The sequence below is a fragment of the Myodes glareolus genome, chromosome 21 (assembly GCF_982192425.1).
Source record: "Myodes glareolus chromosome 21, mMyoGla1.1, whole genome shotgun sequence".
Lineage (NCBI taxonomy): Eukaryota > Metazoa > Chordata > Mammalia > Rodentia > Cricetidae > Myodes > Myodes glareolus.
The window spans coordinates 44,099,994-44,116,045 of NC_142046.1; the positions used below are offsets into that span (position 1 = coordinate 44,099,994).

The window sequence follows — 16,052 nt, forward strand, 5'->3', positions numbered from 1 at the left end:
ACCTATGCCCTGAGAATTTCAGAGTACCTAAATTTGAAAATAATAGACTAAATTGTTTGAGAGAAAATGTCAAAAATTGTTCAGGTGTTCATACTGTGTATGGTTATTTCTTATTGCTCTTATCCAGATCTTCATCCAGAGAGCAACAAGTGGAACAAAAAGGTATAAAAATGTCCAGTTTGTGAGGAAAAACTGTAAGCTTAAAATTATATGTAAGATTGTTGTTGATAAGGCTAGTATAGTCATTAGAGATTAGTACCATTAAAGAGAAATCTTGTGCTCTGTACAAGAGAAAAGGTGACCCAAAGGTGAGACTCCATGCACTGTAAGATCCATCTTGTGAAATTGGAAATTCATTTTTAAGACTAAAGTCTAATCTGAGAATATTGCTGAAGGCATTGCCTTCTCAGAAACAACTGTCTGTGTATGTGTTTTTCTAGGGTCAGGATACAAAAACTGATACAGCTGTCTTCAAAGAGGGCAAGGCTTCATCTTGAGCTGGTTGAAGGAGTTGGCAGTACTGTGTGGTAGTGGTTGTATAGGCATGAAAGATACAGGAATAATAGAATTAAATGAAACTTGTGCCAAGGTTTCTGAAGGCCACTGAGGCTAGGAAATTTATCACGGGGTCAGAATCCCTGCAAGACGGCCCCCAAGAAGGGAATGTATGAGGCTGTGAAGTTGAGGTTGCAAAGAAAACCTCATGTGAAAGATGCAAGAACCATGGGATTTCTACATAGCAAAGCCTGCAGCAGGGAGCAGAGCTGGCAAATAAAGAGGCTATGCATACTACTGGTAATAAAGCAGGAGAGGTGGGGCTACCTAAGCCCTTTGAACCACAGATGATTCTGTCATGAGTTCCAAATGCTGGACATGAAGCTATAGCATTTGGTGTTTGCCCTCCTGGGTTTTGGTCTTGCTTTTGTATGATCTTTCCTTTCTGTAGACCCACTCTTCCATTTAGGAATGGGGATGGTTATTCTGTCCCATAGTATGTTGAAGGCATTCAAATTGCTTTTTGTTTGTACATGGGTTCACAGTTAAGGTATTTCCTTGAATCTCAGAGATGACCATGAACCTATGGAAGAATGGAGCATAATGATCTAGTTTAGTTGTAATATGTCCTCTTTAGATTGTATGGTTCAACACTTAGTTTCCAGTTAGTGACACCGACACCGTTTAGAGCGTTGTAAAATCTGAATGGGGTGGAGCCTCGCTGGAGGAAATTGGTCACTGAGACCTTTGGGTTTTATGTTTATAGTTGGACCTCACTTCTTGTTTTCTGTCTGTTTCCTGGCTGCTTATACCAGGTACCTCATGTACCTGATACCTTGCCCTCCCTACGTGTTAAACTGGAAGCCTAAATAATGCCTCTTAAGATGGTTCTTATCAGGTCCTCACGCACCAATCAACTCTTAGTCCTACTAGCAATGTCAATGACAGCACACAAACGGACTTTGAAAGAAATAAATCCCTTACAAAAACACACAAGAAAGTAAACAGGATTATTCCCTTGGATACAAGAAGAGGTGTCTGAGGGGAGCATATAAGCAAGGTTAGCAGCAGAGCTCTTGTGGTCCCGTTACCATTGTTCCACAGCATATAGCCTGATCCTGGAGCATCAGGGTTGAAGTCTCCTCAGAGGGACCTGCCTTGATTAGCAGGCTAAGAGAATGCCGCAAGAGTGAACGAGCCCTAAATCCATGTTTTTATGCATATAAGAAGGTGCCTGCTGTCTTTTTTCCCCAATTCTTTAGAACTATTCTCAAAATGTGGTCTCAGGCCAGTGTGATCAATATCACGTGCAGTTTATTAGGAATGTAAATTTGTGAACTCTCTATTCTCGACCTACAGAATCAGAACCTCCAGATGAAGGACCCATTTACCCATAGGTAAAGTTTTGGCATTGCTTATAGGTGACTCTAAAGTAGAGTTTGAGCATCAATGCTCTAAATATGTAGCCCTCACTTCTTCCTAGTAGAGAATTCGGGAATGTAAATTCAATTTATAAAAAACAAACTCTTACAACATTACTCACACTTTTGTTCTTGTAAAATTTAGGTTATTTCTTAATGTGCTTGGAAATTAACCATGTTTCACATTGAATGACATGAGCGAGATTGTTGTTAGCATTTAAATTACTTTGTGTTATGAGATTTTCATTAATTACTTGTGTTCTTAGTAGCTGAGGCTTTATGAAATGACCTGTGCTAGCATTAATAAATGCAAACAAAGTGGAAGGTCCTGAGGTTAATGAGATAATAAAACATTAATCTGTGTTTCCTCTTTAATGTAAAATGGAGACCCATCAGGTTCACTTTATATACGGTACACTTGTCTTTCCAGGAAGAACAAAGTATGCTAGCCATGGAAGACGAGGGCACAGTACAACTCCCACTGGAGGGACACTACAGGTAAACACGTATTTAAAACACATCATAGAATATGCTGGTTATGCTCTTCATACCATAGGAAAGTTATTGAAGTTGTATTAAAATATAAAATATCTCAAGACCAAGAAATAAATTACAGATTGCAGTAAGTTCTGCCAACACTTGTGTAGCAAAATGACAAAAAGAAGCAGACACAGGGAGTTGTCTTTTCTTTTCATGGTTTATAAGGTGTATAAAAGATCACTTTCATATTCTCAGAAATTACCACCTGAAGACACTCATCATTCACTTTTAGTATAAATGAGGTCAGTATCTGTAAGGCAATCATGAGAAAACATTTTCATTCTGAGAACTTGCTCCTAACAAAAGTCACTTCCAAAAAGATAACTAATTTTTTGGTTAGTCAGTCATGTCTGCCATTTAAGAAAATATTCATGAAGTTCTGCAAAATACAATGATTTTTTGACACACAAAGACAGCAAAGCAAAGTTTTATTAGTTACAATGGAAATTTTTACAAACATTTTCCCTCTCACTCCCTATTTCTCCTTTGTTCCCTTTCTTTCTCTGCTCCCTTCCTCTCTCGTCCCCATTCTCTATCTCCCTTCCTATTTCAAAAGTTTAGTTTGAATAATTTCCTCATAAAGTCTTTTTAAAGTACTATTTGGTACCCAAGTATATAGTCTCACAGTTCTTAGGCTGTGCCAGTAAATAAATAAACACTAAATTTTTTAGGGGGAGAGATTTGCCATGGTACTTAAAAGACAAAGAGGGAAAGAATCTATTGTATCGCAGTCTTACTCCCAAACCATATTCTCTCCAAAAGTTTAGGTGTGATTACCTGTAACTTAAAGGTGAACACAACTGGAAAAAAATATTTTAGTTCTTTTTTTTTCTCATTCAAAATACTCTTGATTGAATTGAATATATTCTTGAGTGAATTCTAGCTTTATGACGTGCCATTCCTAAAGGGTTTTGTAGTTAAATAAGTTCAAAAAAAAAGTCCAAACTGCATACTAGCTTGTAAATTTGTAAAAGAACTTTGCATATGAAATAATAAAAATGTACTGTCACATAAAGCTTACGTTTCTTTTATTCAAAATTTCATAAACCTCTTTGTTCCTAAGACTGTCTCATAAGACCATGATATTCTTGTTTTTCATTTAATGCTTTGTTAGAAATTAGTTGATCTCCTATGCTGAGTTTCTAGGAAGCTCCATCTTCAGGAAGGCTAGAAGAATTAAGGACACATTTTTAGATTGAGCAAGACTGAGTTCTAGTGTATCATTTACACTAAACGTTGGGTTCGTTGTCCTCTTGGAAACAACTACCAAGAGAGTTGACAAGATGCCAGCTTAGGAGTTTGGTTAATGTCATTTTTTACACAGTAAAGAATGTTACTTATACGTACAAAAATAGTGCTTTTTTCATTACAAAAGTTTTCACTTGGTCTGTGATTTCTTTATGCTGCCATTTAATGATATTTCTAAGTCTTGAGAGGTTTTGACACAGCATGAATGTTTTCTATAATTGTTTTACATTTAAAATATAAAAACAGAACAAAGCTAAACAAACCAGCCAACTACCGGCATAGAACCTAATACTGTATGTTCCCCAGTTACGCCCCATCAAGGGCACAGGCTGAATTCATTTTCAAACACAAAATTACTGAGTAAGTGCCATGTGTCCAGCTTTGACTTTTGGGGGAAGCAACTGTTGACCAGTGATCTAGAATACTCTTGTCACTGTATTTAAGTAGAACAGAGGATCAGGATAGAACATAAAAATATGAACAGCAAATGCAGTGATGTAGCTGGCAAGAAAAAGGATAGAAAGACAAAGGAAACAAAAGAGATGGAAGTCTTTTCTTGTTGATTTTTATTGAGCTCTACATTTTTCTCTGCTCCCCTCCCTGTTTTCCCACTCTCCTTCAACCTTCTCCCAAAGTCCCCATGCTCCCAATTTACTCAGGAGATCTTGTCTTTTTCTACTTCCCATGTATGTATGTTTCTCTTAGTGTCCTCATTGTTGTCTAGGCTCTCTGGGATTATGATTTGTGATCTGGTTTTGCTTTATGTTTTAAAACCACCTATGAGTGAGTACATGTGATAATTGTCTTTCTGGGTCTGGGTTACCTCACTCAAAATAATGTTTTCTAGCTCCATCCATTTGCCTGCAAAATTCAAGATGTCATTTTTTTTTGCTGTGTAGTACTCCATTGTGTAAATATAACACATTTTCCTTATCCATTCTTCAGTCGAAGGGCATTTAAGTTGTTTCTAAGTTCTGCTATGATCATAGGTGAACACATGTCCTTATGACAAAATTGAGCATCCTTTGGGTATATTATTGGGTCTTGAGGAAGGTCATTTCCTAATTTTCTGAGAAATTGCCATACTGACATCCAAAGGGGCTGTACCAGCTTGCATTTCTACTAGCAATACAGTAATTAAAGACCCGGATATTAATCCACACACCTTCAAACACCTGATTTTTGACAAAGAAGCAAAAAATATCAAATGGAAAAAAGAAAGCATATTTAACAAATGGTGCTGGCATAACTAGATATCAAGATGTAGAGGAATGAAAATAGACCCATATCTATCACTATGCACAAAACTCAAGTCCAAATGGATCAAAGACATCAACATAAAGCCAGCCACACTGAACTTATAGAAGAGAAAGTGAAAAGTATACTTGAGCACATTGGCACAGGAGACCACTTTCTAAATAGAACCCCAGTAGCAAAGAGACGGAAGTCTTAAGAGGGTGGAACAGCAATTTAAAATGGTGGCAGCATGGGCCTCTTGAGCATCTGAAATTAGAACAGAAAGTAAATGTCTGATATCAGGGATGAATCAAGAAAACTATAGCCCAAATCTATATCTACACAGCTAGAATATTTTCTTTGGATTTTTCGGATACCCATCAATAACTGAGGGATTTACTTTATGCTTCTCAATTTTAATTATTTAAAATATGCTATTATAATAAACAATATGAAATATTCAATCTTCAAAGAAGAGAAATTTAGGCATATGATAGGACATCTTGAACTGTGAGGGCATTTTCAAATGAAATAAGGCAGTGATAAAAAAATCAAACACCGTGTGAGGCATCTTACATGGCACATGTAAAATAGTCAGAGCAATAGAGGCAGAACATGCCATGGTGCTTGCAGGGGCTGTGAAGAGGAGGAAGCAGAGAGTTATTGTTTAATAGATATAAAATTTCAGTTTGATAAGATGAAAATAATTCTGAAAACAGATGTAGTAGTGAGATATACATTGTAAATGCCTTTAATAACTTTTAATTGTACATCTTAAAATGTTTAAGATGAGAACTTTATATTGCATGTACTTTACTGTGAAGAATGTAGGTAAAATATTTCACATAGTTACAAAGTTTTCATACATTCATCTTCTCTACCTGCATGCCTCATTGCTTGTTTATTGTATATTATTTCCTTTTGGGTAAACTCCTGTCTAGAGATGACCCATCCGTGATCAATATTTCTGATGAAATGTCAAAGACTGCCATGTGGGGGAACCTTCTGGTTACTGCTGACAACTCAAAAGACAAGGAGTCACGCTTTCCTTCCAAAAGGTTTGAGTTTTGAAATAATAAGGTTATGTTAATGCTAATGATTTTATGGTATAAATGCATTAGGAAAAGATACCATTGGTTTTAATCAAATTTAGACTTAAGATATGTCAGAAAATTTTTTTCTAAAGGGAGAATGACAATTTTTATAAACATTATCTTCCTTTCAAATAAAAAGTCAGTATCTTCCTTTCAAATAAAACCCCACTCTAAAACTACCACAGTGGGGGGGAAATGGAGCAGTTAATGACCCCAGTGCATGACAATTTTGAACATTCATTTTGGCCCACTCTTTTTTTTTTTTTTTAATGTGGTTTCATTGTATTCCCTCATCACACACTCCGCAGGACCACTGTAGGTGCCAGAACACATTCCCCACTCCCTGTTTGCTTTTGTGACAGCGATTTGGCACATGAAATGGTCACTCTAGTTTAGTTGATTTCTAGTTTCCTGTTTTCAAGTTCCTGACAAACTTCCCTAACCTTACCCCGAACATCCACCCATTTTCATCTGTCTGTGGATGTGTGAGCAGTCTCGTAGCTATGCTGGAGACTTTCAGTGCATGTTAAGGGAAGAATGTGTCTTTAAACAGCAAGGGAGTCCTGGTATTTTCTGCTGAATTTTCCAGGACTTATAAATGAGTGTGAATCTTAGCATGCAGCCATCTTAGATGCTGCTCGGGAGAAGAAAACCCCATGTTATGCTAGTTTGGCTTCTCTAGAAAGTGGTTGATGTTTGGGGATGGTATAATGATTTAATTTATTTATTTTATAACCTTACATTAACTTTTTTTACTTAATTTTTATATTACATTTTTTTGTCATAAGCTCCCCTTCCTAATCACTCTAGAAGCTGATTCCCCAAAGGTAAGACCTTTTCCCTCAAACCTATCCCCTGGTTGCATTTCCTTATGTTAAATGGTGTCTTCTGAAGACCTGGTCAGCCTATGTCATCTGTGTGAGTTTTGGGGAGGCAAAAGACCTGGAGAGTCTTGGACTCCAGCCCAATGTAAGACTGATTTTTATGGTGTTTTCTATCTAATCAGTTCTTTGAGGGGCTCTAAAATATGAGGAAACATTTTTCCCCTTACAGCATACGAACGCATCACGTATCAAACAACAGAGCTTACAGAGTCACACTTAGCAAATAATACCATCAAATTTCTAGATTGGGAAAAGAAAATTTGTTCCTTTAATTTTGAAAATTGCAAATGTTGCTGTGATATATGCAAACTTGCAAGCCTCATGAGACATAATTGGAGCCATGGGCTAGAGAAAGACTACATTAGTCTTGGGGGGAAACCTCCTACTGCTAGTTTTGTCACCCCAAAATGGCATGCTGCTTCAATGTCATCTCTGTAGCAAGCAGAGTAAACAAGGCAGCGACCGTCATCACCCCGGAAGCTGGGGTAGCTGTTCCTCCCTCTCCCCCACTTTTCCTCTTTCATTGCTTGACTAAATTCCTCTGATTGCCTGACTCTAAATTTTTCTAAAACTTAGACTAAAGGACTTTGATAAAAGTTTCTTCAGAGGCTATTGCTAAGAGTTTTGAATGGTGTCTTTGAACAAGGATTCAAAACCAGCTTGTATTCCCTTGCTTTGGTTAAGCAGTAGTAATACTCTTTTGTATTTAGCTTTCTCTCTTCAAAATTCTTGCTATAGTCCCTTTGAATCAATCATTCTTGCAGTAATTTGATGTTTTGTCAGAACTCATGAAAGAAAATCAGAGTAGTAGGAGGAAAATTTGAATCCAATTTAATTTTAAAATCTAAAATCCAGGTTGATAGGCTCAAAGTCAAATGTCAGTCATGGGCACTGGGCAGAAACTTTGAGACAATCAGACTTCAGATGTTTCTCGTTCTGAATTACATGGGTCCATCATGCAAAATCTTCCTGTCTTTTCTTTGTGTTGGGAAAAGGTTTTATAATGTGATGATTTCTGTGATTCTTAAAGTAAACACTAAAGTCAAATATTGCCCTTTACCAGAAAACATAGTTGTGTTCTGTTTTATAATTATGCCTATAACTCATTTTAGGAGCAGAGTGATTCTGGTTAACAGTGTAATATGCTTGAAATGTGTCTAGTTCTAAGTAGGCCCATCATTCATACACTGGTATAATCATGTGTTTCTTGTTTTTTTTTAATCATATATCCACACTGATCTAACTACATTCAAGGCACAAATTGGCCTTGAACCAGTTATGTTCCTAATGTTACTATGTCTAGCACTTTTCTTCACCATTTGATGTGATATAAATTATGTCTTTTAGTTGGTAGTTAGTGTCTTTAATCTTTACAACAGTAGAAACTCTGGAAGAAAGAAAATGACTCCTAGCAATCCTAAAATCACCAATGTTAATAGTGGTGATACCCTTCCAAAGCTATTGCTTCCCATTAGCGTCTGTTGAAAACAGTGAAGTAAAACAAACAAACACTACACATTTGCTTGATGGCAGACAGCCTAATTGTCAAAATCAAAAGAGGTCTAAAGATGAGGTTACTGGGACTCTAATCTTTTGTGACTCACACTGGTTCCACAGACTTTGATCCACCTCTCAGTCAGCAGTTATTTTCCATTCTGTTTCTTTCTATGGTATGACTTGGGAAGCTTAATCACCTGTGCAAAGGAGATTTGCAACAGCAGTATCTCATCAGTGCTTTGTTCACGCTTTGTTTTTGAAAATACAGTATCTAGTTTGACTGGATGTAGAAGCTAGGAGCTGACTACAATTCTAGCTCATCTGGAGGGTGTCTGCTTTGGTCTTGGTTGAAAGTGCTATGCACTCATGACAAGCTCCTCTACAGCATCCCTTTATCTTTTAATGCATGTGAATTTATCTTCATCATTTGATTGCCTTGCTTGGTAACTAACAAGAAAAACATAAACAATAAAATTCTAATAAATAACTTTCAAACTCAAACACTTAAAGTCCAAAAAAAATTGTGAGGTAAAAACTGGATGTAGGCACTCAGCATTTCAAGCAACTATAACTTGTACTTGTGAATACTCTTTCAAGCAAGTTAGGTGGGATAGGACGCTCCTGAGGAGCTCTTCGTTGTCACTCCAAAGACTAGTCCAACTCATCTTGATCTGGCAAAGACTTATAGGACGTAAATTACCAAAAGGATTAGGAAAAATATTTTCCTATTTTCTTAATATGTTGTGTAAGAATTACTTAAAAAAAAACAGTGAATCCAGTAGGATATCTTTTAAATCACAGTAAATACTCTATGAGTCATTTGTATCCTGCAGAAGAGGTGGCTGCTTAAGCTGGCCCTGTAGGACGTTGTAGCAAGGAGCCATTAAAATTTGTACCTTGCTCTGAACAGGCTAATTAGTGGATAGCCTGGCTCTTCTACAACTGTTCTGCCTTAATTGTTTTACTTGTGTGTGATTCCTCTGTGTCAACTGCCGTTAACAATCTCAAGGATTCCATCTACTCATATTTTTTAAATTTACAAAGGTGATCTCATAATGTACTTGTTCTTTCATAATTTTTCATTAGCAATATGTGGTTAATATTTTACAAACCATATTTAACTTTGTAAAATTATATATTACTTAGCTGTAATATAATTTATTTCCTACTATTTCACACTTAGACTATTTCCAATTTTTTGTTTTGATTTTTAAAAGCTTTTATTATCATTATCACCACCACCATCATCACCACCACAACCATCATCATCATCATCATTATCACCGTCATTATTATTGAGGCAGGTTCTTACTACGTAGTCTAACTGGCCTGGAATCCATATGTAGACCAGGCTCTCCTAGAACTCATAGAGTTCTGTCTGCATTTGACTCCTGAGTTCTGGGATCAAAGGTGTGTGCAATCATCTCTGATTCAATTTATATTACTTTTAATTATTTGTGTCTATGTGTAGATATATGCTTATGAGTGTGGGTCCCCAAGGAAGCCAGAAGAGGGCATTGTTTTCCCTTGAACTTGAGTTACAGGTGGTTGTGAGCCACTTTATATAGATGCTGGAAACCACACTTGGGTTCTTTGCAAGAGCAATATCTACACTAATGCTCTTAGCTACAGAACTAACTCTCTTACACCTTGTCTTGCTTTTTTTAAAAAAAAAATTTCTTTGTTTTTTGTTTGTTTTGATTTTTGAGATAGGTTTTTACTAGGTAGTCCCCCATGGTTTCTTTTTTAATAATAAAATAATTATAGTTTATCTAGTTATATGGATAATTATATAATGTAATATAATTATAATACATAATTATAGCAGAATATCATTAGGAGTCATTTTATTACTATTTTTTTTCTTTTGGACAGTAGTGTTTGGTTTTAGCCTAGGTCCCTGAGATATCAAGGGTCAGGTTCTTGGTCACCCAAGCAGTGTTGGGTATGGGTTTCATCTCATGGATTGAACCTTCAGTCAAATCATATATTGGTTGGTTACTTCCATAGGCTTTGTGCCATCATTCCCTAGCATATCTTGCAGAAAGGACACCATTGTAGATCAGAGGGTTTGTGGCTGGATTGGTGTTTATGTTTCCCTTTTGGTAGCTTGCAGATTGTTCCTGTACCAAAGATTCTAGAACATAGGTGTGAAGGCTCTCTGTAAGCACCAATTGATTTCTTCTTGTTCAATGAGTTGCCTCCACAGCTTCCCATGCAGTTTGATAAAAATAGGTCTCTCCAAAACCACATTTACTGCATAATGGACTCCTAGGAACATTTCTTGCAGCGATACCTATAGATGCTGGGGAAAGAACATTTTCAGTGATCTTAAAAACATTTTAATGAATTCTTTGAGGATTTCATACAATGTATTTTGAAGATATTTGCCCCCATCTTTCCCCAAACTCCTTCCTGATCCACTTCCATCTCTCTACCCTCCTACTTTGTCTTCTCTTTTATTTATTAAGTCATGGAACTCTTGCTTGTGCTGGGAGTGGGGCCATGCATCGATGCATGGATGAGCTACCAGGACAGCTACTACTCTTTCTACCTTTCCTTTGTACTCCCACAACCTCCTCCTATTATGGAGATTCCTCCTTTGCTGTGATCTCTTAGGCCTTTCCCTAACTACTAGACAAGTGCTGTCCAGAGCAATATCTGAGTCCACGGAAGAAACTTCCTCATAGATTTCTCAGTAGTATGTCAATAATAGTCTTCTTTTTGCTCATTCTTGAAATATCACTTTCTTATTTTTATGTTTTAGTTATCTTATTTTTTGAAACTATATGATTGTATCCTTCTTTACCTCTCTCTCTCTCTCTCTCTCTCTCTCTCTCTCTCTCTCTCCCTCTCTCTTCTTCCTTTTAAATTCATGGCCTCTTTTTCATTAATAATTACTACATACATATATGTATATGATTATACGTACACACATATATAAACAAATGCAACCTGAACATGATCAGTCTGTATGTTACTTGTGTGTATGTTTTCAGGACTGACCTATAAGAATCATTTTATCTATCATATATTCCTAGATCTTCCCAGAATACCTGACAATATTTATTTATTATAGTAAGAAATAGTACACATGTGATATATGTTTGTTTAAATGAAAGTTTAGTTGATTAGCATTTGGAAAAATAAATGTAGCAAGAAACCAAGGCATAGCGGGAGAGACAGGGCGTTCATCAGACAGTTAGAAAATCCAAAGAAACATTTTCATAGCAGTCTTGAGCAGATTGGAATACTTCTGCCTCCCCAAATTATTTTATTAAAATAGTCATTTAGTAAGTGATTGTTTTATGACATAAAACACAAATATAATTAAAGCAGATAAGGAGAAGACTTATCTGTGAATCTAATTGATATTCTCTCTCTCTCTCTCTCTCTCTCTCTCTTTCTTTCTCTGTCTACCTTTACTACTTAGTGACAAATTGTGTCCCTGACAATTGACAAGTATTTATCAAGAAGTTATGTGATACCTAAGTCCCAAAATATTGTGTACAGAGGAATTACACTAGAGGAGAGACCACTGTACCTCTCCCCTACCAAGTCTCGTATAGATAGGGTAACAACATCCGATTTTACAAAAGACAGAGTATATTAGAAACAGGAATGCCAGAATCAGTATTTCAGAAGTGAGCTACAAGAAGACTCAGAGGCCATCTGGTCCAAGGCTCAATTTAGTGTTGAAGGAAGCCAGTCTCAGAGAGATTAAATCACTGGCTGTGGGTCACACACCTCCCTTAGCTCTGGGAGGTAAGAATGGGCACTCCACCCACACCTCCCTCCCATTCTGTTGGGCTTTACTGGCTTTGTTTGACAGAAGAGGTGGGGACAAGTTACGTCCAAGGACAAGTTAATTTGAAAAGCAGAATAGCAGACATTTGTCATGTAAAAGGAACTTAAAGTAGAAAAAGTGAGTCATACAGATAGAGAAGTTAAAAATACAGAATTAAGGCGCCCGACACATCATGTGCACACTGTCATCTCTTCTCACGGAAGGAGAAAAGAAAAGGGAAAAAAGTTGCTTTGCTCTGACCTGTAAGGAGTATGTGCTGAGAAGTGTGGCAGGCAGAAACCCGAGTGCCATAGACACTCACTCACACCAGCTCTCAGTGCTGGCAGCGTGCCACAGATGGCAGAAGCTCCGGCACTTCTTACCTGATGGCGCCGGGTGGTGGTGACAACTGAGAAGGGCTGTTTCTAGCTTGAATTGGAGAAAAAACAATTTTAAAAGCACACTCTTAGAATATGTTTAAGTTATTGACCACTAAGAAAGATGCTCAGAAAACCCCAGAGAAAACATAACTTGGTTCTTTTATCACCCAGAGAACCAAGAGTGCCTCCACATTCCACTATTTCATTGATGTGAATTAAGGGCCAAAGTTAACAGTGAAAAGTATGTTGATTCTTCTAGTTCAGGGCCTCAGGGGATGGCTGTATGTTGTTCTTTATGCCATAAATAGGGATGGGGCTGCAGAGAAACCTTGAGTGCCTGGGACTTTGCCAGGCACTAGAGAAAGAAGAGTGTTGCCCTTCTGGAAGTATACACTTTCCTTCATCTAAGCTTCATCCACTTGAGCACTATATTCAACCTCTCCCTCCATGAAGACTTCCAAGTACAAAATGGTGAAAATATTGCAAATAACTCAACAAAAATGGTAGTCACATTATCAGCACAATTGTCATTGAAGTTAAGTGAAAGGTGAAGTTAAACAGGCTTCTGGGGTGTGAGTTTATTCTAGAAGGAAATGAAGCATCCCTCCCCTGCTGTGTAGTCAGAGGCTTTCCCTGTGAACACAGCACAGGTGTGTGGAGAGCAGGGAGTCCAGAATAGGAAGTATATGTCTGCACTCCCTACCAATACACCTTCCTTCCCATAAATCAAGGTCCAGTCCAGGAACAAAGGAAAAGCCCTTTCCAGCAGAGCCTGGGAATCCTGGGGCAGCACCTCGCTCTGTCATTGCTAAGTCTTAGGCTACCTTGGTGTGGAGCATGGCTGGCGTTTTCACCAATTGTCAATTATTCATTTGCCCAGATGAGGACCGTGTATTAATCTTGCATGCTTTTAGAACCGTTTGGAAATGTCTGCTTTTTGTTTCTCCGTGTCTGTTTTTGAATTTCCCCCTCTCTGCAGTTCTTGATTTCTAGCTCACAGAGCACAGAGGATTTAATTGCTGCTGTGTCTCTGTGGTGCAGCATGAGAGAGCGATGCCTAAGAACTCTTGTATTTCTTTGGGGTTGATGGGCTTTGTGTCTGAAGAAAACAAATCTCACAGTAACCAAGCTGGATTATATTGGTAAATTTCTCCCTTTTTTTTCCTCCCCCTTTAGCACTGAAAGCCGAAAAGAGAAGAAAGCTGACTCAGGGAAAGGTGTTGACAGGGAGACTTGTCTATGACTTGATCTTCAATTTATTTTTTACATATATATATGAGAAGAGTGTCACAATTATTAATAAAACTGCTTTGATCATGTATTGTAAATCCTGTCTCCTATCCCAAATCCACCTCCACACTGTAAGTAGTGCAGCACTTCCTCCATTTCTGTGTTTAACCTCCTCTGAGCAGTGTGACCCCCTTGTGAGCAGATACAATAGCTAATGCAAGAGTCCCCCTTGTCACTACTGTGAGACAACCACCAACACAGCGTTCTCAGTGTCAGCATAATGAGAGCAAAGTGTTCTTTAAACAAAAAGGCGTATTTACCTAGTTTGTATTTTCCTACCTTAGCAACCGGAAGATACCTGATAATTTTATTCAGAAGACTTTTGGAAAGGTAGTCTTACTTTTAACTTTTTTATGCCTTAGCGTTAGTGACTTATTCTGAAGGGCCCAAATCAAAAGGTTACTTTGCAAACATTTGTAACACTCGTATTTATGTATTTCCTGACTTAATAGGATGCATTTAATACTTAATATCTAACTGATACTCCAAGTTATTTGAGAAAGAAACCTGTTCGTACCTTTTTAGAAGTCCTACCGCAGGAGAGCCCTGCAGTGTCTGCTTAGAATCGTGTTTTACCCATGTGATCAAGTGTACTAGGCGTCTGTGAAATGCTTAGAGAGATTTGGAGAGTTTTTTGAGGTTTGTTTTTCTTTTTAAGTCTTTACCAGAAAAGTGTTACTGAATTTCTCTCCCATTGACAATAGTTGCTTCCCAAATACACCTATGACATAGATACTTATGGAATGCCACACAGTGAATCATCGCATATGAAATACATCCCTGTACAGCTGTTCTGCTGTTGACGGCCATGTTCTGCTTAGAATTGTTCCCTGTCATGTTGTCATGTTAGACCAACAGGTATCCAGCTGTGATTGGTTTTGCAAGTTCTTTTCCACCTTTGAATTAAATGCATGTTGTGGGGAAACGATCTTTGAACTAAAACTCAGATTCTGTTAGAGAAGGTGATGTAAATATTTCAGTCCATATGAAACAATCCAACTTTACTAAGCTTATTGAAATAGGAAGGAAGTTATGGATTTTTGAGTATGACTAAATATAAGATTCACTTAATTTTAAGTAAATGTGAATTGCTAAAAATGAAATCTCAGAGGATTCTTAGTTCCTAAGGACTATCAATAATTGACAACTTATAATCTTTCAATGTCCAAATTTAGAAAAACTCAGAGGCCTGTGGCTTTTGTAAACTTTATGTACTCCATGGAGGTGCACGTGATTGGGCAAACTCCTCTATTAGGAAGCTCATGAAGATGGAAAAAAAAGCAGGCCTACATTAACCGTAACATTTTGATATCTTTTGAAAAAGAAATTTCACACAATCTTTTCAGGAGCCATTTTTTAATGAAATATGAGCTAAATTAAGAGAAGACTTTGCAGTCAGTAAAGTTTGTATTTATAAATGGTGAAGGGAAGCGTGAAACTCGCTGCTGCACACGCGTGTGCTGTGACCCACTCTCCATAACAGCCTCACTGCTTTTGATATCGCAAGTCAATCCAAAAGCAGTCCCCTAGGGTCTCCACATAGCAGCCCCTGCTCTGTTAAAAACAATCAGTGAGTTAAAACCTTCACATGATCACTGGTTTGAACAAGCAATCATCCTATGAAATTCTGTATTTCTGAGTATTTTTATAGTAATTTTGTTCTTCTGTGAATTTTAATGCTATCTCTATCTTAATCTTAATATTTTGAAATTACATAAAATATAAGAAAATGTAGTATTATATATATTTACTCCTAATTTCAGAATCCTGGTCAAAATTATTGAATATCTTGAATGTAATTTATTGCAATGTTTAAGTAATGTGTAAATGTGACTAGGATATTGTGTTTTTCAAAACTAAGAAATGTTATGTGGAAATAAATATTTATCCTACCTAATTTTCATGCTTATTTTAAAGTGTGTGCAATGTGTCCTGTCTTTACTTTTCCTTCATATTAACCAATAAATCAGGTAAAGTATTATAATGGTCTAAGCATATTTAAATTAAGACATCCCCACTGTTAAAAATCATCTGTGACATAAACACAATTCAAACAACTTAACTTTATGAACAGAAAAGAATGAGAAGTTTGTAAGGTTGCACACGCTCCTTTCCCCACAGAACAAGGCATGGGTAATGTTATCTCTATGGCAACTGAAAAGCTCCTTAGTAGGATCACA

At 37.1% G+C, this 16,052-nt stretch overlaps 1 protein-coding gene across 6 annotated transcripts in view; it reads left to right on the forward strand.

Annotated features, from left to right (window-relative positions):
* The window catches only part of Slc4a10 (solute carrier family 4 member 10), a 231,728-nt gene extending 215,959 nt beyond the window's left edge, over positions 1-15,769 (forward strand). For 5 of the 6 annotated variants that reach the window (XM_085681046.2, XM_085681049.2, XM_085681048.2 and 2 more), the window contains 3 exons: positions 2,347-2,414; positions 5,882-5,998; positions 13,759-15,769. In XM_085681046.2, coding sequence (XP_085537172.1) covers positions 2,347-2,414; positions 5,882-5,998; positions 13,759-13,825 — 252 coding nt within the window. In that variant the 3' untranslated portion in view covers positions 13,826-15,769. Of the gene's footprint in view, positions 1-2,346; positions 2,415-5,881; positions 5,999-6,822; positions 6,862-13,758 lie in introns of all 6 variants that reach the window. The other variant, XM_048426118.3, reaches the window with a different exon arrangement.
* The last annotated feature ends 283 nt before the right edge of the window (positions 15,770-16,052 follow it).